Source organism: Macaca thibetana, chromosome 5 (genome assembly GCF_024542745.1).
Source record: "Macaca thibetana thibetana isolate TM-01 chromosome 5, ASM2454274v1, whole genome shotgun sequence".
Lineage (NCBI taxonomy): Eukaryota > Metazoa > Chordata > Mammalia > Primates > Cercopithecidae > Macaca > Macaca thibetana.
The window spans coordinates 171,377,221-171,405,155 of NC_065582.1; the positions used below are offsets into that span (position 1 = coordinate 171,377,221).

At 40.3% G+C, this 27,935-nt stretch overlaps 1 protein-coding gene across 3 annotated transcripts in view; it reads right to left on the reverse strand.

Annotated features, from left to right (window-relative positions):
• The window catches only part of CC2D2A (coiled-coil and C2 domain containing 2A), a 136,185-nt gene that overhangs the window by 74,798 nt on the left and 33,452 nt on the right, over positions 1–27,935 (reverse strand). For all 3 annotated transcript variants that reach the window (XM_050791641.1, XM_050791642.1, XM_050791643.1), the window contains 7 exons: positions 21,805–21,893; positions 21,401–21,502; positions 14,058–14,159; positions 12,865–13,041; positions 9,406–9,568; positions 8,254–8,390; positions 7,501–7,632 (listed from right to left, as the gene is read on the reverse strand). In XM_050791641.1, coding sequence (XP_050647598.1) covers positions 7,501–7,632; positions 8,254–8,390; positions 9,406–9,568; positions 12,865–13,041; positions 14,058–14,159; positions 21,401–21,502; positions 21,805–21,893 — 902 coding nt within the window. The remainder of the gene's footprint in view (positions 1–7,500; positions 7,633–8,253; positions 8,391–9,405; positions 9,569–12,864; positions 13,042–14,057; positions 14,160–21,400; positions 21,503–21,804; positions 21,894–27,935) is intronic.

Genomic DNA, 27,935 nt, shown 5'->3' on the forward strand with positions numbered 1-27,935 from the left:
TTTAGTCTTCAACTGAAAACCGAAACTCTAAGAGTTGATGAGTATGGATTATCTATTGATGTTCTCAGCATGTGCAGAGATGCATACCAAAGGAGAAAAAAAAATTAAAAACTGTACAGAAGACCAGGTGCAGTGGCTCACGCCTGTAATCTCAGCCCTTTGGGAGGCCAAGGCGGGTGGTTCACGAGGTCACGAGTTCAAGACCAGCCTGGCCAAGATGGTGAAACCCCGTCTCTACTAAAAATACGAAAGTTAGCTGGATGTGGTGGCGGATGCCTGTAATCCCAGCTACTCGGGAGACTGAGGCAGAGAACTGCTTGAACTCAGGAGGCGGAGGTTGCAGTGAGCCGAGATTGCGCCACTGTGCTCCAGCCTGGGCAACAGAGTGAGGCCCTGTCTCAAAACAACAACAACAAAAATGTACAGAAAATTAATAATCATTGGTAAGTTTACAATGCAAGTTTCTACATTTGCCCTGAGAAAATAATAGCAGCAAAGTCTGGGTCCACCTCAGAGCCTGCAGTAGATTCTAGAATTATTATTCTGGTCTTCCCTGGGAAGCCTTCTCATTTCCCATCTTCTGGAAACACGCCATGTTTCCTGGACATGAGGTTAGTGCATAATAATCCACTTGCCACTGACTAGAGTTTATTTTTTGGTATCGATAATGTGAACCGTGGGGAGAAATATGATTCTTTCCTTCTGGAGTTGTTAAGCTTAGGCTATCAAAGGACACATCCCCTAATATGTAGGACTTCTGTCCTGCCTGCAATTGCAGAGAATGAGGCCCGCTAGTATTCAAGACGAACCAGAGAAAAGAGAGGTGGAAGAGAGGCCTGCTGGCATCAAATCCCTGGTCCTAGCCCCTGAGATCTTGTTTCCTAAAGGTCCTCTTTCATTTTATGATTTATTCCCAGATCCTTTCCAGTTTTTTGAGCCACTAAGTTCCCTCTTTGCTTAAGCTAGTTTGCAATGGGTTTCTGTCATGTGCAACCAAGAGAGTCCTGTGTAGTGCAGTGCTTAGAATGCAGGAGATTAACAATGCTTTGGTGAAAAACTGGTGAGAATAATGATGGGAAAGTGACACTTTTATCTAGTAGTACCTCTGCAGGAGCTTGGAATCATGACACAGTCCTCCAGTGGGTATGCAGTTCTGAAAAAGGGGGGCTCCTACGTGTTGCAGGGGCTTTAACACTTGCTTCCATTTCTGTCTTTCCAGCCAAGGCACGAAGTCTCTCTATGGCCAAGCTAAGGTTGCTCCCTCTGTATTCCCAGAATTTAGCACAGCTAAGAATATCGTAGACTTTTAGTTAAAGATGGAAGTAATAAAAAGGGAAGGAAGGGAGGAAGGACAAAGGAAGGAGAGAAAGAAGAGGGATGTTTGTACTGCTTTTCAACAACTTTTGTTTTTTTTGAGATGGAGTTTTGCTCTTATCACCCAGGCTGGAGTGCAAAGGCATGTTCTCTGCTCACTGCAACCTTTGCCTTCCAGGTTCAAGCAATCTCCTGCCTCAGGCTTCTGAGTAGCTGAGATTACACCCACCCACCACCCCTGCCTAATTTTTGTATTTTTAGTACAGACGGAGTTTCACCATGTTGGCCAGGCTCGTCTTGAACTCCTGATCTCAGGTGATCTGCCCACCTCGGCCTCCCAAAGTGCTGGGATTACAGGTGTGAGCCACTGCGCCGGGCCTGCTTTTCAACAACTTTAACCCTACTTTGCGCCGGGCCTGCTTTTCAACAACTTTAACCCTACTTTGCTATTGTGATTAGGCAAACTGTATTTTATATTGTTTATGTTTTACCTGCAATGTCCTATCTAGCATTTTAATCTTTTACTTTTGCACTAATTACTTCTTAAGATGTGTTAAATTGTATTCTTTCTTATTTGATGTTTAACAGTTTTTCTTTGCATGACAGCTAATTCCTTTTTGCATTTTTCTATCTTTAATTGTCTCATCTCAATTTAAGAACATCCTAATATTGAGACAATATTAGGAACAGAATATTTCACTTTTAAAAACTACTTTTTTCCCCCTCTGTTATTAAAAAAAAAAGTTCAAAAAAGCAGAGCTGAATACCAACTCCCTTCTAAATAAAACTCTTAAATTCTCTAATGGGAGGGTGCACAATCCATCATTTGAGTCAATAGCGTAGTATTCCTAGCCAAAGAACAACTGGGCTTGACTCAAACGGGTGATCAGTGCTGGTTGATCCTGCTGGGTGAAGTTAGCATCAGACCCAAGCGCTCTGAGGCGTAAATTCATCAAGGCTCTGTTAAGGGCCCAAGGAAATGCCGACTTTTATTTTCTTAACATTTTTCCTTCTATGTATGTATGTATGCATGTATTTTTTAGAGACAAGGTCTCGCTCTGTCAACCAAGCTGGAGTGCAGGGGTGTGATAATAGCTCACTACAACCTTGCACTCCTGGGCTCAAGTGATCCTCCTGCTTCAGCATCTTGAGTAGCTGGGACCACAGGCCTGTGCCACCACGTCTGGCTACCTTTTTATTTTTTGTAGAGGAAGGGGGTCTCACTATGTTGTCCAGGCTGTTCTCAAATTCGTGGCCTCAAGCAATCCTCCCATGTTAGCCTCGCAAAGCTTTGGGATTACAAGTGTGAGCCCCTGCTCCTAGCTGTAATTGCCAGCTTTTGATTTGGCACTCTGACTTGGTTTTCCATTATGTGGATGCCAGGACTAAACCAGAACCTAAGAAAAGCTAGTATTTTGCAGGAGAGACAGTGAATCAGAGAGAGGCATAGAAAAAAGGAATTTCTTTTAATACACGCAGCAAAATCATTTTAATGACATTCAATTTGCACTTTTATTGAGGTATTTCTATGTGCCAGGCACACTGCTAAGTACGAATTAAGAGGAAGACTATAACCCAGTTCTTGTCCCTAAGTCACTTTCAGCATAGCCAGAGAGGGAGAAAGAAAATGGATTAACAGTACAAGAGCAAAACAATCTTTGCCTGCCGACCTATTTCTTTGCTCTTGCATCATGCCGGAAACTCCTAGGTGGAAGGCTGTTTGGAAGTAAGACTGAAAATAGAGGCTGTAGGCATTTAATTTTTTTTTTCTTAAAGGCAAGCCTGTTTCATGGAATAATGGAAAAACTATTTTTGGCAAGAGACAGTCTGAATAAATGAAGGAAAAGGTTAAAGTAAATAAATAAAATGGTAAAAATGTTAATTGTGAAAGAAAAGCACTGTGTTTTGAATAATTGGAAGGTTACATAATTACATTTTTAAAAAAGACTGAGGTATACAACTCAACAATAAACTTAGTAGGTGACCTGTTATGGAATAACAGATAGATATAATATCTCCTCCATTTAAGTTAATCCCCTTTGCTTCTTTCATGTGCAGTCTAAGACATTCTTCATGTTTTGTTGTGTTCAAAGCATAACCCTCCAATAAATGCCCTTGGAAGATGTCAGCCCCTTTAGCCTTCTTCCTTCTCTAACTTCCTTTGCTCTGTGATGCTTTATGACAAGCCCCTTTGAGTAGAACTCTTCTTTCTTGACTTTCCTATATCTGCTCGTATGATAGGAAGATTTCGCTTCTCAAAAGTATTGAAAAGAAACCCTCTGTCCTTCTCTACCCGCCCTTCCAGCCCTACTGGCTGCTTCCCAAGAGAGAAGGAAGGACATGTCTGACTGGAGAGTCAGCTGGAATCCAAGATCCTTAGTCCAGGTTACCTGCAAAGCTAAGCAGTGGCCCCTGGCTGTCCTGTCTTAGCTGTCTCCAAGGAGAGGTTGTTCACTGGCCTGCATGGTCTGCTTGGCACTCCACCTGGTAAATACACCAGAGCCGCTCAGCTTGTGTCTAGATGGGGAACAAAATTCGTGAGAAATGGAACAGGAAACCATCTGGTCTCCAGTTCAAGTGGCTTTCTGCCATCTGGTTTTACCCTTAGTGTGAGGGATATCTGGATCCCTCTCTGACTCCAGTGTATTTCCAAGTTGGTTTAGAATTTCAAAAGGAGACAGATGAGATCCATTGGATCCCTCATGCCCTACCCTCCATATTAATTACTCTTCTGTTTTCTAACTTTAACCCATAATTCAGTGTTCATCATATCTGTGTTTAATGGAATGGATAGGTGGATGATGATACACACTGATGGATTATTCAATAAATGCGTAAGTTGATATTGTTTTGATCACTAATTATATCATGTATTTTTGTCATGTAACCAAATAGATGATAAATTCATCATGGACTGGAACTTATCTTTACCCTTGTTTTGTAAATCTGCTTCCAGGATCACATTTCTGTACAAAGCAGCCATCCACTGATACTTGTCTGTAATAATATTTTAGAGAAATTTATAATTTTTAAAAAGGTCATACTCATATATCATCTCAGTACTCATGATGACCCCATGAGGGAGAGAAAATGATTATTATTCCTATTTTTCAGTTAAGGAAAAATATCCAGAGAGGTAAAGGAATTTGCCCAAAGCTGCAAGCTAATTAGTTAGTAGGACAGCAGGACTGGACTCAGTCTCTGTCTGGGCCTGTGTTTTCTCTGTTCATCATTCCTCTTTATAGACAAAAATGATGATTGTTATACGCACCCCATTCTGTTTCACGTGATCAGTGCTGAATGTTACAAATTTAAAATTATACAGATTTCTGAAGGAGGCAGTCCCAGTGATAGGTTTGGCTGTGTCCCCACCCAAAACTCATCTTGAATTGTAACTCCCACAATTCCCTCATGTCATGAGAGGAACCAGGTGGGAGTTGATTGAATTATGGGGGTGGGTCTTTCCTATGCTGTTCTTGTGATGGTGAATGAGTCTTATGAGATCTGATTGTTCTAAAAATGGGAGTTTCCCTGCACAAGCTTTCTCTTTGCCTGCTGCCATCCATGTAAGATGTGACTTGCTCCTCCTTGTCTTCCACCATGATTGTGAGGCCTCCCCAGCCATGTGGAACTGTAAGTCCATTAAACCCCTTTCTTTTGCAAATTGCCCAGGTTCGGGTATGTCTTTATCAGCAGCATGAAAATGGACTAATACAATAAATTGGTACAAGAAGTGGGGTACTACTGAAAAGATACCCAAAAATGTGGAAGCAACTTTGGAATTGGTAACAGACAGAGGCTGGAACAGTTTGGAGGGGTCAAAAGAAGACAGGACAATGCGGGAAAGTTTGGAACTCCCTAGAGACTTGTTGATTGACTTTGACTAAAATGCTGATAATTATATGGACAGTGAAATCCAGGCTGAGGTGGTCTCATATGGAGATGAGGAACTTGTTGGGAACTGGAGCAAAGGTGACTTGTTATATTTTAGCAAAGAGACTGGTGTCACTTTGCCTCTGCCCTAGAGATTTGTGGAACTTTGAACTTGAGAGAGATGATTTAGGGTATCTGGCAGAAGAAATTTCTAAGCAGCAAAGCATTCAAGAGGTGATTTGGGTGCTGTTAAAGGCATTCAGTTTTATAAGGGAAGCAGAGTATAAGAGTTCAGAAAATTTGCAGCCTGACAATGTAAAAGAAAATCCCATTTTCTGAGGAGAAATTCAAACCAGCCATAGAAATTTGCATAAGTAATATGGAGCTGAATGTTAATCACCAAGACAATGGGGAAAATGTCTCTGGGGCATGTCAGAGGTCGTCACAGCATCCCCTCCCATCACAGGCCTGAAGGCTTAGGAAGAAAAAAATGTTTTCTTAGACCAGGCCCAGGGTCCCCATTCTGTGTGCAGTCTAGGGACTTGATGCCCAGTGTCCCAGGTGTTCCAGCCATGACTAAAAGGAGCCAAGGTACAACTCGGGCCACAGCTTTGGAGGGTGCAAGCCCAAGCCTTGGCAGCTTCCACATGGTGTTGAGCCTGCGAGTACACAGAAGTCAAAAACTGAGGTTTGAGAACCTCTGCCTAGATTTCAGATGATGTATGGAAATGCCTGGATGGCCAGGCAGAAGTTTGCTGCAGGGGCACGGCTCTCATGGAGAACCTCTGCTACGGCAGTGCAGAAGGGAAATGTGGGGTTGGAGCCCCCACACAGAATTCCTACTGGGGCACTGTCTAGTGGAGATGTAAGAAGAGGGATACTGTCTTCCAGATCCCAGAATGGTAGACCCACTGACAGCTTGCACTGTGTACCTGGAAAAGCTGCAGACGCTCAACACCAGCTCATGAAAGCAGCCAGGAGTGAGGCTGTACCATGCAAAGCCACAGGGGTGAAGCTGCCCAAGACCATGGGAACCTACCTCTTGCATCAGCGTGACCTGAATGCGAGACATATTTACCCAATGCCTGTACCTCCATTGTATCTAGGAAGTAACTAACTTGCCTTTGATTTTACAGACTCTTAGGCAGAAGGGACTTGCCTTGTGTCAGATGAAATGTTAGACTGTAGACTTTTAAGTTGATGCTGAAATGAGTTGAGACTTTGAGGAACTTGTTGGGAAGGCAATGACTGATTTTGAAATGTGAGGACAGATTTGGGAGAGGCCAGGGGTGAAATGATATGGTTTGGCTGTGTTCCTACCCAAATCTCATCTTGAATTGTAACTCCCACAATTCCCAGGTTTCGTGGGAGGAAGTGGGTGGGAGGTGATTGAATTGTAGTGGCAGATCTTTCCTGCCCTGTTCTCATGATAGTGAATGAGTTTCACAAGATCTGATGGTTTTATATATGGGAGTTTCCCTGCACAAGCTCTCTTTTTGCCTGCCACCATCCACGTAAGACGTGACTTGCCCCTCCTTGCCTTTTGCCATGATTGTGAGGTCTCCCCAGCCATGTGGAACTGTAAGTCCATTAAACCTTTTTCTTTTGTAAAGTGCCCAGTCTTGGGTAGGTCTTTATCAGCAGCATGATAACAGATTAATACACCCAGGAAAGCAAGAGCAATGTAATTAAATATGAGAGCAGACAACTGTAATGATAGCCAGCAGTTACTAAGCTCTGTTTTAGGCACTTGTGTGGATTACCTCATTCAATTTACACAGCAAGCCTAGGAGGCAGACACTGCCATCGTGCCTACCTTACAGATGAAGACATTGAGGCATGAGAGACTAACGGCCAAGTTCACCCAGTGAATGGTAGAGCAAGGGCTGGAATTAGGCAGCCGGTTACCAGACTTAGGAAAATACGATATAAAGGATTTGCAAGGATAGAAAATCTCTAGCCATATAATAAAGAGACAACAAATGGGAAATGGTCCTGCAGCAAATGTGAGATGACAAGGGAAAAGAGAGGGCAAAAGAAGAAAAATAAGGGTAGCTAACCAGGATGCGTGAAAAAAGATGCAAACTCAGTCATTCCTAGCTAGGAAACTCACTCCTTGTTTAAGAAGGGATTCATTGAGTATAATTAGACTTACTCTTACGTAATATGCCTGATGTTTGTTCTTTATGTGTAAGATTGTGAATTATTTTAAAAAATTAAAGTGGAATGTTATAAACATAGCACCCCAAGCTATTCAAAAAGCAAAGCACTTTCAATTTCATGTAATAAAAGTGGAGAGAGGGGAGTGTCTACCTTTTTATATAGTGTTTCAAGCTCTGCCTTAATGCTCTGCTCCTGTGTTAGCACTGGCCGCCTTGAAGGAAATGGCTTGATGGGGTTTGGCAGAGCTAGGATCCTACCGTCATCTCCAAACCATCTTCTTTCCTGTAGGTGAAGCAGAGGGAATGACAACATTTTCTTCTAATTGAACAGAAAATGGTTTACAACACAAACAACGTTTCTTGAAAATTCTGTGTCAACATATATATTTCATGTACCTCCTCCCCCAACAGAACTGTAAAAGTCTGTTTCCATTAGAAATCAAGTCTTCACTAACACCTCTCACAACTGATTTAAAATGTACACCCTGGCTCCCTAAATAGTATTTTAAAGAACTTAAATGAATGCTTAAGAAAAATTTATTTTCTATTCATTAAACATTTAAGAAAAAAAAAAACCTGCAGGATAAAAACTCAAAATTGAGACTATTCTACCTATGGATAATTTAAAAATTCTGTCAAGTACGAAAAGGTTGCCAGCATCTGGTTTAGCAGGAAAAACACAGATTCAGCTAGCAAAGATGGATTTTGAGCAGTTGAGAAGTTATGTTATTTGAGGATCAATAAATGTACTGAGAGAGAAAGTTAAAAAAAAAATTGAACCACTTTCTGTGGATAACCTCAAGAGGAAATGAGTACAGTGGATGCAATGACTGCCCTGTTAGGAAAATAAAAGCTATGTCTAGTGCACCCAGGCCACACTTGGGAGCAGAACGTGCACACTTACGGGATCCTGCATCAGCAATCTGTTCTCCATGATGTTCTGATTGGTGCGTGCCACCTCTGGTCTTACCCCAGTGTAAAGGCCTTCATCTTCCAGGAACCTGGGCTGTACATTCTCAGGAAGCTTTTTATATGTAGGGACTAGATAGTTTATAAATAAATAAAACATTAGGACCAATCTAAATATCTCAAACTGCATTTTGGTGAATTAATCACTAGAGATTTCATTTATGTTTTTAGAAAATGCAAATTTTCCAAATTAATTTTTAAAAGCAGAACCAAGGGAAAGATGAATGTGCTCACTTATAGGAGTATGTTGTAGAATCAGGTATTTAAAGAAAATACCTAAATAATTTAATATGTAACTCATCAGTGTGGCATACTGAGAAGAAGGTAGTATTCAAATCATAGGACAAGGGACAAGTTTTAGCTTTATTACTTTTCAGCTGGGTGAATTGGGGCCAGGCACTTCTTTGAACTCTCTCCTCCTGTACAAAAGAGATAATAATCTACTTAACTGGGCTTCTGGGAGAATTAAATGAGGTAAAGTATGAGGACGTGCTTTGTAAATGAACAGGTTTATTTGAGTGAACGTGATCATTACCTCATTTATTCATTCACTACTTTATTCATTCATAGAACACATCTTTACTGACAGCCTCCTTGTGCCGGGCACAGATGAGACTCTGGGAATCCAGGCCAGTCCCCTGCTGCCTTGGAGCTTGGATTGTAGTGGGAGTGACAGGCAGCAACAGGAAGCAAAGGTCTCTACAAGATCACGCCATAGAGTAGTAGGAAAATACACGGGGAATGGTGACTTAGGGAAGGGTGGGGATAAACTTAAGATGAAAGAAAGGCTGTTCTCATAAACTCTCAGCCCCTGTAACTGATCACTGATTTGATAAAAGGCTTCCCACAGTACTTTGGTGTATCTTCCATTAGTCTATCAATAAGTGTTTGTTGAATGGATATTTTTCCATGTTCTGTGTTTTTTTTTTGTTGTTGTTTGTTTGTTTGAAGATATTTCTGGATTGTTAAATCAGATTAGAAACTGGAATCAGATCTGGAGATGAGGCATCCTTATGCACTAGCCATATTTCATTACAAAATAAGTGACGATTTCTAAACTGAACAAGAAAATAAAAAGAGCAAGTACCTGTCTGCCTACTGGGTATGAAGAGCATTTCTGTTTCCATCTGCAGCCGATCATGAATGCTTTCATAATCTGCAGGTCTGACTGCTACAAAATCATCAGCCATGTGATCTAAGCCCAATAGGAAGTCCTCGGCATCATCACCATTAAGCAGTTCTTCCTCATCCTGCATAATGTTAAAAAGTAACAAGAAAAAATCATGCTAAGATTTTTAGTTAGAAAAATAATTAACAATACCAAACTCATGAAACTTAACATTTCCTACAACTTTATCTTTTCCTTTTATAAAAAATGAAAGCATAGAACTATATAATCTTTCATATTTAACAAGTGGGTTTTAAAAAAAATTGTTTTGCACTATTCTGCACACCTGGAAGATGTCAAAATCAGAGATGGCTGTTTCAGAAGAGAAGTGGTAAGCAAAACAATCAAAATCCCAACAGATATGGCCTCCTTTGAGGGTGCTTACTTTTGGCCATTTATGTAAAGAATTGGGCTCATAATTTATGTAGCAGTTTAACCTTCCACCTGGCACTAAACCAAGGGAAAAGGCACCAAGTGTATAGGTGCACAGTCTACACACCCTGTTCAGACTGCCTAGGTTTAAATCCCAGCTTCACCATATACTGTCTGAGGAATTTGAAACTGCTTATTTAACCATCTGATCCTCAGTTTCCTCACTTATAAGATGGTTATAGTAATAGAGTTTACCTCTAAGCACTTTGTGGGGATAAAATTAAATGATGCACTTAAAAATTCAAAGCAAAGAGGCTATAATCACAAATGTTAGCTGACATATATTGATTTTGTTTGGATATTTTCCAAACATCTTCTCCCCCTTCCTCTTTTTCTTTCTCCTTCTTTTAAAAATTTAAACCTGGTATCCATTTATGAGCAACATCTTTTAAAATCCTGTGGAGACTTTCAGGTAGCTGAAGACAACGATGGCAGTCTAGCTACTTGCCTCTTAATATTTCCTCCCCATGTACACGCAACAGTAGGGAAAGAAAAAGGGAATCTATGTAGAAACCATGCTTTTAACTTAGCTTGAAGACAGAGAATGTCGAAACATCGAACAAGTGAAAAGAGAAAGATCACCAGATGGCAGTGTGTAATCTTCCTTCTCCTGCCCCACTTCTGCTTTGTGGTGAGCAAAATCACCCAGAGAAAAACTGCAGAGAAGACAGAAAAAGGAAGCTAGCAAGAGGGGCTACAGAGGATCTAAAACTTTGTTCAAAAAGACTAAATCAACCTTGAAGATGAAAATACTTTAAAAGTGTCCGGGCAGAGCAGAGCATGGACTATAGGGAAGGGGCTTCAAAATGTGTGTGATTTAAAATGTGTGTGATTTTAGGAAAACAGAGTTTCTGGGGCAGTGAATAGGCAAAAGGAAGGGAGAAGTGGCCTTTGGTGGAAAGTGTCATAATCTCAGAAGATGTTCACAACTGGAGACTTCTATCAACAGGTGAAGCCCAATTCTCCTCCATTTGAGAGTGCACTATGCCTCGTGACTTGCTTCTCCTGAGTAGAATATGGCAGAAGTGACGGTGTGTGGCTCCTGAGACTAGGTCATAAAAGGAAGTGTGGCTTATTTTTTGGGTTCTCTCCTAGATCACTTGCTTTTGGGAAGTTAGCTGTCATGTCAGGAGGACACTCAAGCAACACTGAATGAGCTGAATGCTGATTTGCAGAACGATTGTTATAGTATAAGCTAAAATATTCCTGAGCTTCTATAAATCTAGGTAAAAGAAGTGCATTTCTGGGAGGCATTTTTCAAAGAAGGAGATTATAAGCAAAGCAGAGAATTAAGCCAATTATGCGAATACTAGAATATCCTAGGGTGTTTTCGTTATTTTTAATGTGGTAAAATATATATAACATAAAGTCCACCATTTTAACATTTTTTTTTTCTTTTTTTTTTTTTTTTTTTGAGACAGAGTCTTGCTCTGTCATCTAGGCTGGAGTGTAATGGCACGATCTCGGCTCACTGCAACTTCCGCCGCTCGGGTTCAAGTAATTCTCCTGCCTCAGCCTTCTGAGTAGCTGGATTACAGGTGCCTGCCACCACACCCAGCTAATTTTTGTAATTTTAGTAGAGACGGGGTTTCACCATGTTGGCCAGGCTGGTCGCAAACTCCTGACCTTAGGTGATCCACCTTCCTCGGCCTCCCAAAGCTGGGATTACAGGCCACCGCGCCCAGCCCATTTTAACCATTTTTAGGTGAACAGTTCAGTAGCGTTAAGTAAATTCACGTTGTGGTCCTACCATTACCACCATCTGTCCATCTTCCCAGACTGAAATTCTATGCCCATTAAATAACAACTTTGATTCCTTCCTTTAGTCTCTGACAACCACCATTCTACTTTCTGTCTCTATGATTTTGACTATACAACGTAGCTCATATAAGTGAAATCACAGAATATTTATTCTTTTGTGACTGGCTTATTTTTCTTAGTGTAATGTCTTCAAGGTGTATCTATGTTGTGGCATGTGTCTGAATGTCCATGCTTTCTGAGGGTGTATACTATTCCATTGTATATTTATGTTTATCCATTTATCTGCCAATGAACACTTGGGTTGCTTCTACCTTTTGGCTTTTGTGCATAATGCTGCTATGAACATTGATGCACAAGTATATGTTCAAGTTCTTGTCTTCAATGTTTTTGGATATATACACAGAGTGAAATTGAATTGCTGGATCATATTATAATTCTGTGGTTAACTTTTGAAGAACCACCATACTGTTTTTCACAGCAGCTGCACTATTTTACGTGGTTGCAAGCAATGCATCAAAGTCCAATTTCTCCATATCCTCTATGACACTTGTTTTGTTTTTGATAAGAGCCATTCTAATGGCTGTGCAGGGGTATCTCATTGTGGGTTTGATTTGCACTTCCCTTATGATGAATGGTGTAAAGTATCTTTTTATGGACTTATTGTCTATTTGCATGTCTTCTTTGAAGAAATGTCTATTCAATGCCTTTGCCCATTTTTAAATGGTATATTCTCCTTTTATCTCACACATACCACCCACAGTTGCAGAATTTGAGTTGTAGCCTGGGTGTGGTGTTTGGGCACAAAAAGCTGCTTACTTTGTAAGGTTGCGAAAAGAGAGAGACTGAGGTTTCATTTGCCTTGCAGAGGAACATACTTTGCACATGGAATAAATACTAATCATTTTGTGGAGTCTAGCAAGAAAAATCCACAAGCCACATTATTTAATTTTTTTTTTCACAAAAGAAAGATAAACAGGTTTAATCAAGGTTCTTCTTACCACATTGTAGGGTCTAACCCAGAGCACAGGGAGCCATGTGAATTCAGTACTTGGGATTTCAACTCATGTGGAGTGTCATTTTCCTGGTGGTGGTGGGTTTTCTCCTCAGCCACTTTCTTTCTTGCAGGTATATCACCCTTTTCCTCCTAGCCCTCCACCCACACATTACCATCCTGATATTAAATACCATTTCCTTTCCTCTTCCTCGTGCAGGTGGTTCTTCTTCTTCCCCTTCCTCCTCCTCTTGATTAGTTCCCGCTCTATGTCTTGCTTTTGGCTTTTCCTCTGATTCTTCTGGTTCGGGATCAAAGCTGAAAGTAAAGAAGTTGTAGGCCTCTTCTGGAGAAGGGAAGCCAGGTGGAACCTAACGAAAAGCAAGGAGCAATCGCAATTTCCCATTTATAAGCTGTAATGGGCTCTGCACAATTAACTGACAGCTGGCTTGATGCTAATGGGATCAGGCGTATTCCAGGCCTCCGAAGCATACTGTCTTAGTTAAAGGTGTGAGATTACTGGTAATAAACTTTAATACCTGCCACAGGCAGTGGGAGGCCTCCTTTAATAGTAACTCTAATCAGTGACTTTTAAAAAAACCCAGCAATTATTTACATTCCAATAAGTACATAAATATATTATTTATAGTAGTAAACACTTTAGATAAGGTTATTAAAATGACAAACAGTGGATTTATTGTTTTATCAGCCAATGCTGAGATAGTTTTTTGTTTTATTATGAGAAATACAGAAATTTTTAAACAAATGACCTTTTTTTTGTTGTTTCTCTTTTTGAGTTAGTACTCTCCTTTTTTCCTGTAATGAAAGCTGGGGCAACTTCAGAGCTGAACAAATTGTCTCATCACCAACATTTCCTGTCTTTCCATGCACCCCCTCTTCCTCAAGTCAGGCAATATTCTGATCTCTCCAGCTAGTATGAAAGTTGGAATCACTTCTCATACTTTTTTCTTGCAGACTGCATGGCAACAGGAGTCAGGTTGTGTATGTAGTCATTTATTTATTTTTAATTTAGAGATGAGGTCTCACTCTGTCACCCAGACTGGAGTGCAGTGGCGCAATCATGGCTCACTGCAGCTTTGACCTCATGGGCTCAAGTGATCCTCCCATCTCAGCCCCCCAAGTAGCTGGGACCACAGGCATGTGCCATCATGCCTGGCTAATTTCTGTATTTTTTGTAGAGATGGGGTTTCGCCATGTTGTCCAGGCTGGTCTTGAACTCCTGTGCTCAATCGATCTGCCTGTCTTGGCCTCCCAAAGTGCTGGGATTGCAGGTACGGGCCACCACACCCGGCCTGTAGTCATTTCTCATTGGATATTTGTAAAAAGCACAAACGAACAAATGGTTTAAAAAGACAAGATTTCTCACCTGGGGTTTAGGCTTGATTTTTCGTGCAGAATCACGGAACTTGACTCTTGAATAACTTCGGGAATCAATTTCTTGTTGAGTACTTTCTACCTCTTTCCCTGGCTATATGAGTGGAAAAAAATGATGCATAAGCCATTTAAACCAAGAAACTTAGGCTGTTCTAAAATGAAGGTTAACCCCCCTGCCCCAAAGGCTTATCTTCTGACTGCTGTTGCATCTTATCATTCCTAAGGCATGGAATGCTGGCAAATTTCAAATGCAGTCATGCCCTCCATAGCGACAACCTGCAGAACTGCATGCATGACAGAGGCCATACAGACTATAAATATGGTATTTTTACTCTACCCTTTTTATATTTACATAAAAAAATACGTACCATTGTGTTACATTGCTATGGTATTCAGAAAAGTAACATGCTCTTCAGGTTTGTAGCTTTGGTGTGTAGTTGGCTATGCCATCTAGGTTTGTGTAGGTACATTCACACAATGGTGTTCACACAATGACCAAAATGCCTAAGAACACATTTCTCAGGACATATCCCCATCATTAAGTGATGCATGACTGTGTATTTGAAGGTTGATGTTGCTGAATATTTTCTTACTCAACTGGTCTCTCTCAAGACTAAACAAATATAAAATTGTATACTCAATAAGCTTTAAAATGAAAACTGTTGGCCAGATGCAGTGGCTCATGCTTGAACTCCCAGCACTTTGGGAGGTCGAGGCGGGCAGATCGCCTGAGGTCTGCAGTTTGAGACCAGCCTGGCAAACATAGTGAAACCCCACTTTTACTAAAAATATAAAGATTAGCCAGGCGTAGTGGCAGGCGCCTGTAATCCCAGCTACTCGGGGACTGAGGCAGGAAAATCCCTTGAACCTGGGAGGCAGAGGTTGCAGTGAGCTAAGATTGCACCACTGCACTCCAGCCTGGGAGACAGAGCAAGACTCCGTCTCAAAAAAAAAAAAAAAAAAAAAAAAGTGTTATCTGATCCTATAAATTAAGATTATCCACTTCACAGAGGATCATTTCCAAATAGTCTATAAAGAAAACCATTAATCATGTCTGATTGTAAATAAGTCCAACATACATCCTCTAGGGCACATGGCCTGTCTTCACTCAGCCTCTGGTCCTGCTATCCACCCCGGGAAGCTGAGCCGTCTGCCTCTACTTGCTCTATGTGATAGTTATCATATGGATATTGCCTTTTGCCTCTGAAAGCTAATCTGCAAGGTGCTGTTTCCAACTTCTTACCCATCTCTCCTTCTAATCCACCCCTTTTAAAACCCAGATACTCCTCCTTTTTCATGAAGCACAATCTAAATGCCAAGCAATTGTGAGCAATTCTAAGCCATCCCAGTAGTACATATAGGTGTTCATAGCAAGAAGGAACATACTTATTCTACCTATGACAGAAACTTCATCATTATTATATGGACTGAGAATTATTTCATAGCATGGAGTAACTGTCACCCAACAACAGTAATGTAGTGTGCCATCTTCACTGGGGACCTTCAATATATCCTTCCTAAGTCCTACCTGTTCCTCAAGACCACACAAAGCTTCCTTTCTCCATCCTAAAATGAACTCTCTTTTTGGACTCAAATTGTTTGATTCATATCAGGCACTGTCCTGTAGAGCTTGGCAATTGAAACCATCGGCTCTGAAGTCTGACTGTCTGGCTTTGAATTTTAACTCTACCACTTACAACTTAGGCCACTTGAGTAGAGCATCAAATAAGGAAATGTACATAAAATATAACCAGTTAGGTACATTAATGGTAGCTGTTATTATCACATTACTAGCTTTTTCTTACATGTCTTTTGTTTTGGTCTATAGTTTGTATGCACATGATATGACTAAACATTTTAGTTTGGCCCGTGGGAAACCAGAGCCTGTGGCAAGGGTTTTTCTATGCCTGTAGTTGACTCTGAGAAGTGACACCAAAGAACAGGAATTGGGGACTGGGAAGAATAAAGCAGGTAGAAAGGGAGTGCAGGAGAACTTGATTGAGAAGTCTACCACTGTGGGCAAGAGAGTTTAACCCACAAGGATCCTCTGAGGAGTCATGCAGACTGCTTGTCAGAATTGTCCACCAGGGACACAGAAGAGGGGAATATTTGTCTAATGGCTTCTGTCCCCCAGGTGATTGGAGGGTTTCAGAAACAGATGGCCCAAAATAAGGTGCTTTGACATGCTGAACTGAAGAAGAAGCCTCAAGGTCTCTCTGACCTCCCCTACCCTGGATGCCAAATTCCCTGTCTCTCCTAAAGCACAGGATGAAGTTGTTCTCCGAAGTTCCCTTAGCTGCCTGAGTCCAAACCTGCCAAAGAAGAAGACAGTGACCTTTAGTCCCTCCCTTGAGTGTTCATTAACTGTACCCATATCGCAGGAAGAAAGACTGAAGTTCATCAACACACTTGGACAGACTTTAGTCAAAAACCATTGTCTGCTCTGCGGGCCCAATGGACTTTGTCTGAGGCCACTGTTATGTTCTTTGAGCCCATAGAATTCCCCTAAAAATCATTTGCTACTCACTAAAATCACCCACACTTCTCCACCTCTGTTTCCTCTAGGATGAAGGGTACATAACTATCTGTACTCCTTGCACATTAATAAATGTGTATGCCTTTTCTCCTATTACTCTGCCTTTTGTCAGCTGATTTTCAGTGAACTTTCAGAGGGTGACAAGGAAGTTTCCCCTTGGCCTCTACATAGTTGGTCATTGCACCAGAGGGTGTTAAGCTCCTGGTGCTTCCAGTCTTGCGTATGTGTCAGAATACATGAGTGGGCCTCCGCAAGCCTTGGCGAGGCAGGGATAGCCCTGGAATGAAACCTGGAGGTACGGCTAAAGTGAGGTGCTGTTAAATTTTACTTATGTGCAGCTAGATGTCCAGTAATGGCCAAAATAAAAACGAGGGTGTCAGTTGGGTATAATCTATCCTAATATCGAGCGACTATATATAGTTTCCTTTTATGTTGAATTCTATACTTCTCCTTCATTTTCTCATTTTGTAGTGTTAAGGTTAAATAGTTATCTACCAACTAAATTGTACAGAAGTTGAAGTTGTACTAATCAATACATTCCACAATGTAATGCTAAATGAAGTTATTATTTTTCTTGGTAAATTTCAGTATTTTAAATGTTTTTGAGGATGAGGAGAGAAGCAGATGAGTATTACCCAGTATAAGGATTATTTTTTCTTTTTTTTTTTGAGACAGAGTCTCATTCTGTCACCCAGATTGGAGTGCAGTGGCACAATCTCGGCTCACTACAACCTCCACCTCCCAGGTTCATGAAATTCTGCCTCAGCCTCCCGAGTAGCTGGGATTAAAGGCACCTGACACCATGCCTGGCTAATTTTTTTGGTATTTTTAGTAGAGGCAAGGTTTCACTATGTTGGTCAGATTGGTCTTGAACTCCTGACCTTGTGATCCGCCCACCTCAGTCTCCCAAAGTGCTGGGATTACAGGTGTGAGCTACTGCACCCAGCCTAGGATTTTTAAAAACTGCAGTAGAATAAAGATCAGATTCCTGTGCTTGGTCAGGAAGGCTTTTTAAGATTCTGCCAAGTCAGGTCCTCTTGTAAAATAGGGCTAAGACTTTCTCATGCATTGTCGATGATGCCATTCTATTCCTGTCTGCTCCACCTCCTATAGCACAGGAGAGAGACTGATGTGTTTGAAAACACACAAAACAAACCGAGAAGTCAACCCATGAGAGAGAAACTTGGCTCTGTATAGGCAAGCCTTGGGCTTTAGAGAGCTGTGAAAATGATGATAATAAAACAGAAGACCAGGCAGAAAGCTTAACATTAGTAATCTAGAAAATAATTAGCTTAAATTCCATGTGGCAAAATATGTGGAAATTATTATTTTTGTTTCTTTCCATTGGGTTGGTATAGAAAATATGCTCAGATAATATAATTTCATTGATGTGATTTATTGCAGTATTGATGGTTTTATTACAGTATTTACGGACTTGATTAAAAAGTATAAATGTAATTTTTGTCAAAATCTTAAAAAGTTTTAAAGTCAATTATGTTAATACATTTAAGGCCATTAATTATACTTAAAAACATTGAACATGCTGAATTAAATTTTAAAGAACTATAATACATTTATATAATCATAAAGTAATAATTACATTCAATATCAATCCAGCAATAAAATACTGAGTGCCTATCATATGTGCACATATCCATCTAGGAATTCTTTCTCACCCTTAAATTTTTTTGTATCCTACAAGAAGGCTTTGGCCCTTTCTAACTTGAGCTAGACCAATTCAAGTCTCCCTGCTTTTGTTAGAGCATAATTACAAAATATATTAGCTCTAGCCCTGATCTCTCTTCTAAACCATAATCTAAACCAATTTCTTAAAAGACACCCTAATCTGATTGTCTTGTAGACCCCTGAAATTTTTGTATATGCTTGATACTGGTCCTGTTACTAATGAAGATACATGATTTGCAAATAACTTCTCCATTTCATGTGTTCTTCTTACCTTGTTCAATGGTTTCCTTTGAAGCACAAGTTTTTAATTTTGATGAAGTTCAATGTAGCTATTTATCCTTTTGCTACTTGTGCGTTGGGCGTCAAAGAAAGCCATGGACTAATTTTTATATAACCTGATTTTGAGGCTGGGACGAGGTGCCATTTTGTTGGGCTGCTAACAGCACCCACCACAGAGCTGAATCCCCCTATATCCCCACTGGCTGTAAACCCCACTGAACTCCTCAAGGGTGAGCTCTCACTGCCATCACTATATGTTCTGAGCCTATTGGACACCTGGCAGGAAGGAGTTTCTCATAAATGCTGGCTGGGTGACAGGTAGATTAGGTTCAAGGATCAGATCTTGGCTAGTCTGAGACAGGGAACTAGGGCCACATGTAGAAAAATTTTGGTCATATCTAGTGGAGGCTAAGTTTTCAAGGTTCTGTGTTACTTCTACTTTGATGTTTATGTGTTCTTAGAGATTTGCATTTGTTCACGTATCACAAGTCTGCTGAGTATAAAGTGAAAGGAAATACAAAAGATATTAAGCAACGGTTTGCATTGGTAAATTTGGATTACTGACCAAAGTATTCCTAACTTGTTACCCCTTTTCTCTCTGAGTATACAGCATCTAACAGTCACTTATACTTTTAAATAGAGAGGGCTGACCATGTGCCCGGAACTACATGAAACACTATAACATGTATTCACTCCTTTAGTCCTCAAAACAATACCAAGAACTAGGTTCTAGAATTACCCCTATTTTATAGAGGCAGGAAGTGGGGTCTGTAGAGTAGCTAAACTCAAAAATCGCATCACTAGTGAGTGAGGTTGGCAGCCTTTAGCCCTGGGCAGCTGAAGTTCAGCATCTGTGCTCTTTGTGTACTCCATTTTTTAACGAATAGGATATTGAACCATTTTTTAGATATTCCTTCTAGATTTGAGGTATATACATGAAGAAATGTGATTGTGAGATGTTCTATTATGAATATGTGACTTGGTCTAAAGACAAAGCAGTTGATATTTGCCTCAATACCATAAGAATGGTACTTAGGGAATATGGAATATTATGAACACACAAGCCAAGTCTGATCACAAGGAGAAATAAACACCCTAGTAGCCAAGGGAGTATATTTTTACTTCTACAACTTCCAGCTTTATTTGAGATATCAGTATTTGTGGCCCATGGACGGTGACAGCTAATGAATTATGATATCTATTTTTTGAAATGATGTTGTGAAATGATTTTCAGTCAGAAGGTATAGAAAAAGCCAGATATAAAAGACCAGAACCTCCTATCACTTAGCCAACATGACCAGACGCTTAGCCTCACATGCCCATGAAAATAACCAAAGTACTTGTGTCAAGCTGATGGGATTATAGATATTTTTCTTTATTTTCCAAGATTTGTAAATTATGGCTTTTGTAGTAAGAAAATAAATGGGAATTAAAGGAAAGAAATGCTTTTTCAGTAGAATGGATCATGAAGGCGCATAACAAATAGTCATAAAGCCATTTCATTGGACTGATTAGGGTTCCTACTGAAGACCACAAAACATAAGCAAGGCTGCAACGTTCCTTATAATTATGCAACTTGTGACTTCTTTGGGGTGAATATAGGTAACATTTTATAACACCTCATCATAGAAAAAGAAAAGGCATCATTTAAAAAATCAGAAATATCCCTAGAGCCTGGGCTTCTTTGTCTTAATGGTTAAAAACAACCCAAACCAATAAAAACAACAAAAAACCAATTGGGTTGGAGTTGCAAACACCTCCTGAGCCATTTGCTGTTTTTCTTTCTGTTCCTTTTTTTGCTGTCATAGCGCTTACCCCTCTGTTTTTCTTTTCCTGGCTCCCTCTCCTCCTCAAGGGCTTTAACTCTAAGGTTTTCTCCAAAGGCACTCTCAAAACTTCAACACTCACCACAGTAGAAACACTTCCTAAATCTGTTTCTCCAGGTCTAGGCCCTTCCTCTGTGTCTCTGGAGGAACACATGTTGAGATTCCTCACCAGCACCTCAAATGCAAATGAAATTCACTCTAGTGCATTCAGACTGCCTCCCCTTCCTGTTGTCAATAGCTTTCCATGGCTTGTAGAAAACTACTGAGGCTCCTAAATGTGACATTCGAGGACCCTTAGCATCATCTGACTCTCTTTTTCTACTGCATTTTTATCTCTCTCCCTGCTTTCCGGGAAGATCCATGGATCCAGCAATGCTGACCCAATGAGAGAGACTGGAAATGATATAGAGCTGGGATCAAATCCGGATTCTTCTACATGCATGCTCTGTGACCCGGGGTGGTTTCACATCTACTGTGACCCTCGGTTTCCTCGTCTGTTAAATGTGAATGAAAATAATAGTACTTGCCCTGTAGGGATAATGAAATATGCTAACATGGGACAAAGGTAGCAAAATGCCTGGCACAGAGTAGTACCTTATAAATAGTAGCTATTGTAATTATTAATATTTTTGAAATAGGGTCTCATTGTTGCTCAGGCAGGACTGCAGTGGTGTAATCATAGCTTACTGCAGGCTTGACCTCCTGGGCCTAAGTGATCCTCCCACCTCAGCTTCCCGAGTAGCTGGGACTACAGGCATAAGCCACCATGCCCAGCTAAATTTTTTATTTTTATTTTTAGTAGGAGTGGGGACTTGCTCTGTTGCCCAGGCTGGTGTTGAACTCTTGGACTCAAGTGATCCTCCCACCTCAGTCCCCCACAGTGTATTATAATTATTAATAAGCATTTAATACCTCCTCTGTGCATAGCTCTGCTCTAAAAACTTTTGCTGGAAACTTTATATTCTGCTTTACTGGTTTTGATCACAAAGTAGAGAGAGTATTTCTCACCTCTGTGCCAAATTCGGTCTCCAGTTCTTTCTTACTGGGACTTCGTAAGCGCCTGGGCCGAGGAGTGGGGATTTCCTGCAGCAATGCACTTTCTGCTTTGGACTAAAAAGTCAAACAGAAATTTACTGCTACATGATGTCAGGAATGCTGAGAAATAATCAGTGAAAAATACATTCTATCCTTTAAGGGGTAAGAACAAGGAAAATGGTTTCGAAAAGTGACATTAAATTCTGAAGCATAATTTTCATCTGTGCCAATGCAAAATAAGACATTAGCATTTAAAACTTGAAAGACAAATTGAATGGCATTCAAATCCATGCAGTTTGGAGCATAAAAAGTAAGCTAGACAAGGCCTGGAAGATTGCAGTCAGCACTGAACAGAATATTCATGTGGTTTCTCTCACCCTCGCAGCCTGCAATTTCTCCCTCATGCGTCCCCTCATGGAAAATTCTGCAAAGCCTGTTCTGGAAGTTGAAGGAATTGGAGGTAAGCCTAAAAAACAAAAACAAAAACAAAAACAAAACAAAACAAAAAAAAAGAAAATAAGGAAAGAAAAAGGAAAATTACTTTAAAACAATTCCCTCCCCACAAAAGGGAAGGTTAAATTTAAAAAGAAATAAGAGAACATAATTTTATTTGGCACATTTAGAACTTCACATAAGCAAACATGAGACCATGCTGACAACCATCCTTTTGACATAGTAAGTACATGTCTTGGCTTTTCTGAAACTGAGAGCCAAAACCTCAGTCCTGGCTGGCACTGTCATCTTGACTTAACCAAGAATGAAATGAATGACATTTGACTGTTCAAGGCACATGAATACTTACCAGTTCAATTGCCACTGGGAAAAGGCTCTCACATTTGTTGATTTGAGAAACAGGCTTGTCAGGTGAATGGTTGGCTAATGAGTTTGGGGTTTCCGGGTTTAACTTTCAATTGCACTGGTATCTTTGATAAGAGAAACCTTTTCTAGAGGCCCAGACCTAGCCCTGGGCTATCATAAAGACAATATACATTTTGTATATATTATTGAATTTACCCATAAATACAATGAACTATCAGGCAGCTATTGTGTGCCAGGTTCTGTGATACCTGCATCAAATGCATTTCTCAACAGTTTTTCTGCTGTCTTTGTGAGGAGTACCCCAGGGATTATGATCACCAAGTATCACAAAGATGAAGGCTCTGCAGCCCTGTGTGATAAATGGCTCTACAATCACACACCTAGGATGTGGAATTCTTGGCATTTGGTCCCAGTCCCACATTCCCCAATTCTCTAAACCATTACAAAAGAGGCAGAAGTAAAATGGAGTCTTTGAGGAACAGAATGTTAGCATGGGTGGAGCAGAGTATCTCTACTGGGATGAAGAAGGACTCAAGATTACAAAAGGATTTTGGGGTCAAGTTAGGGAAAGCCTCTGATGTCACATTAAGGTGCCTCGGGTATATTCCCCAAGCAGTGTGGATGTCGTGAAGAATGTGCAGGGAGGAGGACATGAATGCAAGCAGCCTGTTCAGAAGCTGCACCACAGGATGGTTGGGGTGGAGTGGGTGAGGTGCCAGGGACCCCAGCCAGGATGCCCTGGTATGAGATAGGAAGGAAAGGGGGTCAATGTGAGTCAGTAAGACAGGCCACATACAATAGGGCCTAGTGGCGATTGGTAGGTATGGAAAAATGACCAGTAGCAGCGGCAGCAGTACTATCTTCTGGGAACTTTTTAGATACACAGATTTTCAGGCATACTCCAAAACCTGGAGGTACAGCCCAGACAACCAGGGAGTTTAAACACACACTCAACCTGGAGGACCCCAGTATAGAGAAATAAGGAAAGAGTGAGGGAATCTGAGGTTTCAACACAAGGAGTTTGATGCTGCTGAGAAAGAAAAATGAGAGGGGGAAGTCAGACTGGGAGGTGTTGGAGTGAATTTGTCTGGGGCCAGATGAGTCTGCGGTGCTTGTCCAGGACACCAAGCTCTGGGACAGGGGCCAGACTGAACAGTAAAGGCTTGGGAAGGCTTTCAACCATGGTGAGTGCTGAAGCTTTAAGAAAGGGGTTTCCTGAGGAGAGAAGGATCCTCACACTTGTAAACAATGACACTATCTTGGGAGGAAGGAAGCAGATGAAAGTAAGAGAGCTAGGAGGAAAAGTGGCAGAGAGAAGGCAAAGATAACAGGTCTGCAGGTTCCTCCTGAGCCTGCTTTATGCAAGAAAAGACAATAATCACCGGCCTCAACGCCCATTTCTGCAGCACAGCCACTCTGTTTCTTGGGTTGTGCCTTCTTCCATACGTGTGATAGAAAGCTATAAAATACTACTTATATCATGCCCCCAACTATCACTTAATGCCTGTATGGAGGCATGAAATATTTAGGGTAATGATTAGAGTCTGGCATGCATGTGTTGAGGTTCAAAGTTCTTTAAGAGAATCTCCATTAGCTTAATAAAATTTTTTGGCATTCTTTTAAAACTCACTTAAAATCAAGTCATTTTTCATTTTAAAGATAATATAACTATGGTAGATTATGTGATTATGTTCCTGTGACATATGCACAGAGTCATGAGACTTCCTTCATCTGTCATATTTTGAATTTATATATGGTTTTGTACTGCACAAAGAAGTTTTGGTCAATGGCAGACCCCATATACAACGGTGGTCCCATAGGATTATAATGGAGCATATGTAGAGATCTGATCTATGGCACCTGATATTGGCTTTGCAGATCAAGTAGGAGGAATAATTGATATTCAGTAATGATGCTGGGACATTTGGTTTTCCATATTGAAAAAATACAGATATATATATATATATATATATATATATACACACACACACACACACACACACACACACACATACACCATCTAGGTTTGTGTAAGTATGCTTTATCATAGTCCCATAATGATACAATCACTCAGCTATGCATTTCTCAGAATGTATCCCTGTCATTAAATGACACATGATTGCATTTGTTAGGCTATTTGATTAGTACCCATTTCCTCTCCAGGTTCTAATGTCCCCAGCTATGCAGGGAAGGCACACTGTAAGTATCAGTAAGCGTGTGTGGGATGCCTGGGTGGGTAAACGGGGGCTTCTAGACTGAAACCCTGCTTCTTGCCAATGCGTTCCTCTGGCTGACCATTTACTGTGCCACTGTCCCTGTCACCAACCCCCTCCATCACCCGTGAGAAGCCTTTTTCAAAACTAATAAGTTTTTATGAACATGAAGAATAATCTTGTTTACAACCCCTTAAAAAATTCAGGGTTTTTTTTAGTTTACATAAAACAGTTATTACTTGTACATGGTTTACTAGAACAATTTTATGAATTATTCTTTAAAAGAGAGACAACATATTTTATTAAACACTATCTCTTCTGAATAAAGAAACTGAAGTAGTCTTATTATTAGTTTAAAAAACATTGACAATTTTTGAAACCATAAAAAGTAGCTCTTGCCTGATTCCTTTTTGAAATTATGAAATTTATCACTTTTAATAGACATTATTTTTTAGAGCAGTTTAGGTCCTCAAAAAAGTTGAGGGGAAGTTGCAGAGACTTCCCATATATCCCAGCCCCAACATGCTTAGTTTCCCTGATGCTCGTACCCCCCCACCAGAGTGGCACATTCATTACAATTGATGAACCTGCAGTGACTCATCAATCACCGAAAATCCATAGTTTGCCTGGGGATTTAGTTCTGGTGCTGTATATTCTATAGATTTGGATAAAGCTATAATGATACATATCCAGCATGATCAAATGATACAGAGTAGTCTCACTGCCCTTCAAATCTTCTGTGCTCCACCCGTTCGGCCCTCCCTCCCCTCTACTTTCTGGCAACCACTGATCTTTTTACTGATTTTGTTTTTAAAGTCTGTGCTAGTAAAAGACATGTAGAGGATTTAAAGATTTCCAAATCAGGTCTGTACAACTAGCTGATGGCATGTCATCTCCCCAGCTAGACTGTGACCAGCTGAGAGCAAGAAACGTATTGGGAGACTTTTGAACTCGGTTTTTGTAGTATTAGATCAGTGAAGGAAAAACATAGAAAGGAACCATGATGATGTGAGGGATATTATACTTAAAAAGGTATTTCAAACAAGATGAATGTAATCTTCATTTGTTTGAAACCAGTAATGATGAAGACTTTTTTAAAAAGATAATATTACTAACATGACATCCATGGAAGCCAAAGGTACCAGTTCACTCCCTTTGACATCATAGCTAATGGGGTTAAGTACTTTCATTTTTGTCTTGGTAGAATATGGCAAACAGGGTTTCTTTAAACAGCTGGAAATACTAAGACAACCCTCATTAAACATTTTTCTTCTAATTTATTGTCAGTTGCTCCACTCCATTACTAATCAGCTACATGATCTCAAACTGGATCTCCCTTTCAAGCCCTGCAGGTGAGAACTGATCTGCCAGGCTCGAGGAAGGCCTTGATTTCACATTTACAAAAAGAGGCATATTCAGAAAATGGCCCTTTGACCCAGCTAGGAAAACCTGACATGAATAAAGTTTCTGTAGCATCAAATGCAAAGTGTGATGAAAATATTTTTTTTAATTAAGATGTGATTTGAGGGCATACAAGAACTTATGGATAATGACAGAATTTTAGGACATTCCATGAAAAATATATATATAATGTCAATGTAGTATGAAATGTGGATTTCTTTGGCAAAGTGATGTTTTTCATCAGACACAGCAAGAGACTAGATGTTCAGCAATGTTGCTCTTGCTGCCTAGCAAACCCATTAATCCCAAGGCTACGTGAGCCTTATGTTTGAAATGGCTTTCAGATCTTCTCTGCACTCTCGCTCCTCTTTTCTATCACCCATACTCATTGTTCCCCAGTTCTTTCTCTTTTCAGGCTTAGTAAAGTAGTGGACACTCTCTATTTTTCTCCTAAGCACTTCGGTTATACCTGATCCCTCAGAAAACACAACCATGTTTTCCTAACAAACAGGCATTTCGTTTTAGATAATTTTCTGTTCCTCTCATGTTATGTCCACAAATTGATGTGATCCAGAATCCTGATGCCTCACCTACGTTTTTCCTTAAAAGCAGTTTTATTGACATATAAGACATATGCCACAAAGATCCTGCTTTTAAAATGTGCAGAGCACATGAATAGGCATTCTCTGAGAAAGACGTACAATTGGCTAACAAGCACACGAAAAGATCTTTAACATCATTAGTCATTAGGAAAATGGAAACCAAAACCACAATTAGGTACCACTTCACCCCTATAGGATGAGTATAATAAACAAGAGAGATAATAACAAGTGTTGACAAGGATGTGGATAAATTAAAATTTCTGTGCTGGTAGGAATATAAATTGCTGTAGCTACTCTGGAAAACATTTTGGTAATTCCTCTAAATCTTTGGCAAATATTTAAAAGTATGATAAAAATTTATGTCAACTTAAAAATATGCAAGGAAAACCTAGTATTTCCATAATTATTGCAGGGGTAGTGGAAAAAAGAGTTACAGGGACACAGGCCTAAACTACCTTTTACTTCTGCTTCTCCATTCCAAATGCTCAAACCTCACCACAAAATTATCTTTCCCTAATGCAAAATTCCAGGATAGACTATAAAATATAGAGATAAGGGGGTAGGAAGAGCATGGGGCAAAAGCCAGCTTGACTTCAGTAGCAAAAATGGGAGAATAACAGGGCTGAGAGGAAAAATGTATTTCTGGGCTCTCTAGCCTGTTCCATTGGTCTGTATGCCTGTTTTTGTACCTATACCATGCTGTTTTAGTTACTGTATCCTTGCAGTATAGTTTGAAGTCAGGCAGTCTGATGCCTCCAGTTTTCTTCGTTTTGCTTAGGATCATATTGGCTATTTGGGCTCGCTTTTCCTTCCGAATGAATTTTATAACAGTTTTTTTTCTAATTCTGTATAAAATATCATCAGTAGTTTGATAGGAATAGCACTGAATGTTAAATTGCTTTGAGCAGTATGTCCAGTTTAACAATATTGATTCTTCTTATCCATGAGAATGGGATGTTTTTTCATTTGTTTGTGTTATCTCTGATTTCTTTCAGCAGTGCTTTGTAATTTCTCCTAGTAGAGATCTTTCACCTTCCTGGTTAGCTGTATTTCTAGGCGCTTTATTCTTTGTGTGGCTATTGTGAATGGAATTGCATTCTTGATTTGGCTCTCAGCTTGGACATTATTGGTGTACAGAAATGCTACTAATTTTTGTACATTGATTTTGTATTCTGAAACTTTGCTGAAGTTGTTTATCAGATCTAGGAGCCTTTGGGCAGAGACTATGGGGTTTTCTTTTCTTTTTTTTTTTGTTTGAGATGGAGTCTTGATCCGTTACCCAGGCTGGAGTTCAGTGGTGTGATCTCGGCTCACTGCAAGCTCTGCCTCCTGGGTTCACATCATTCTCCTGCCTCAACCTCCCGAGTAGCTGGGACTACAGGTGCCCGCCACCATGCCTAGCTAAGTTTTTGTATTTTTAGTAGAGATGAGGTTTCACCGCATTAGCCAGGATGGTCTCAATCTCCTGACCTC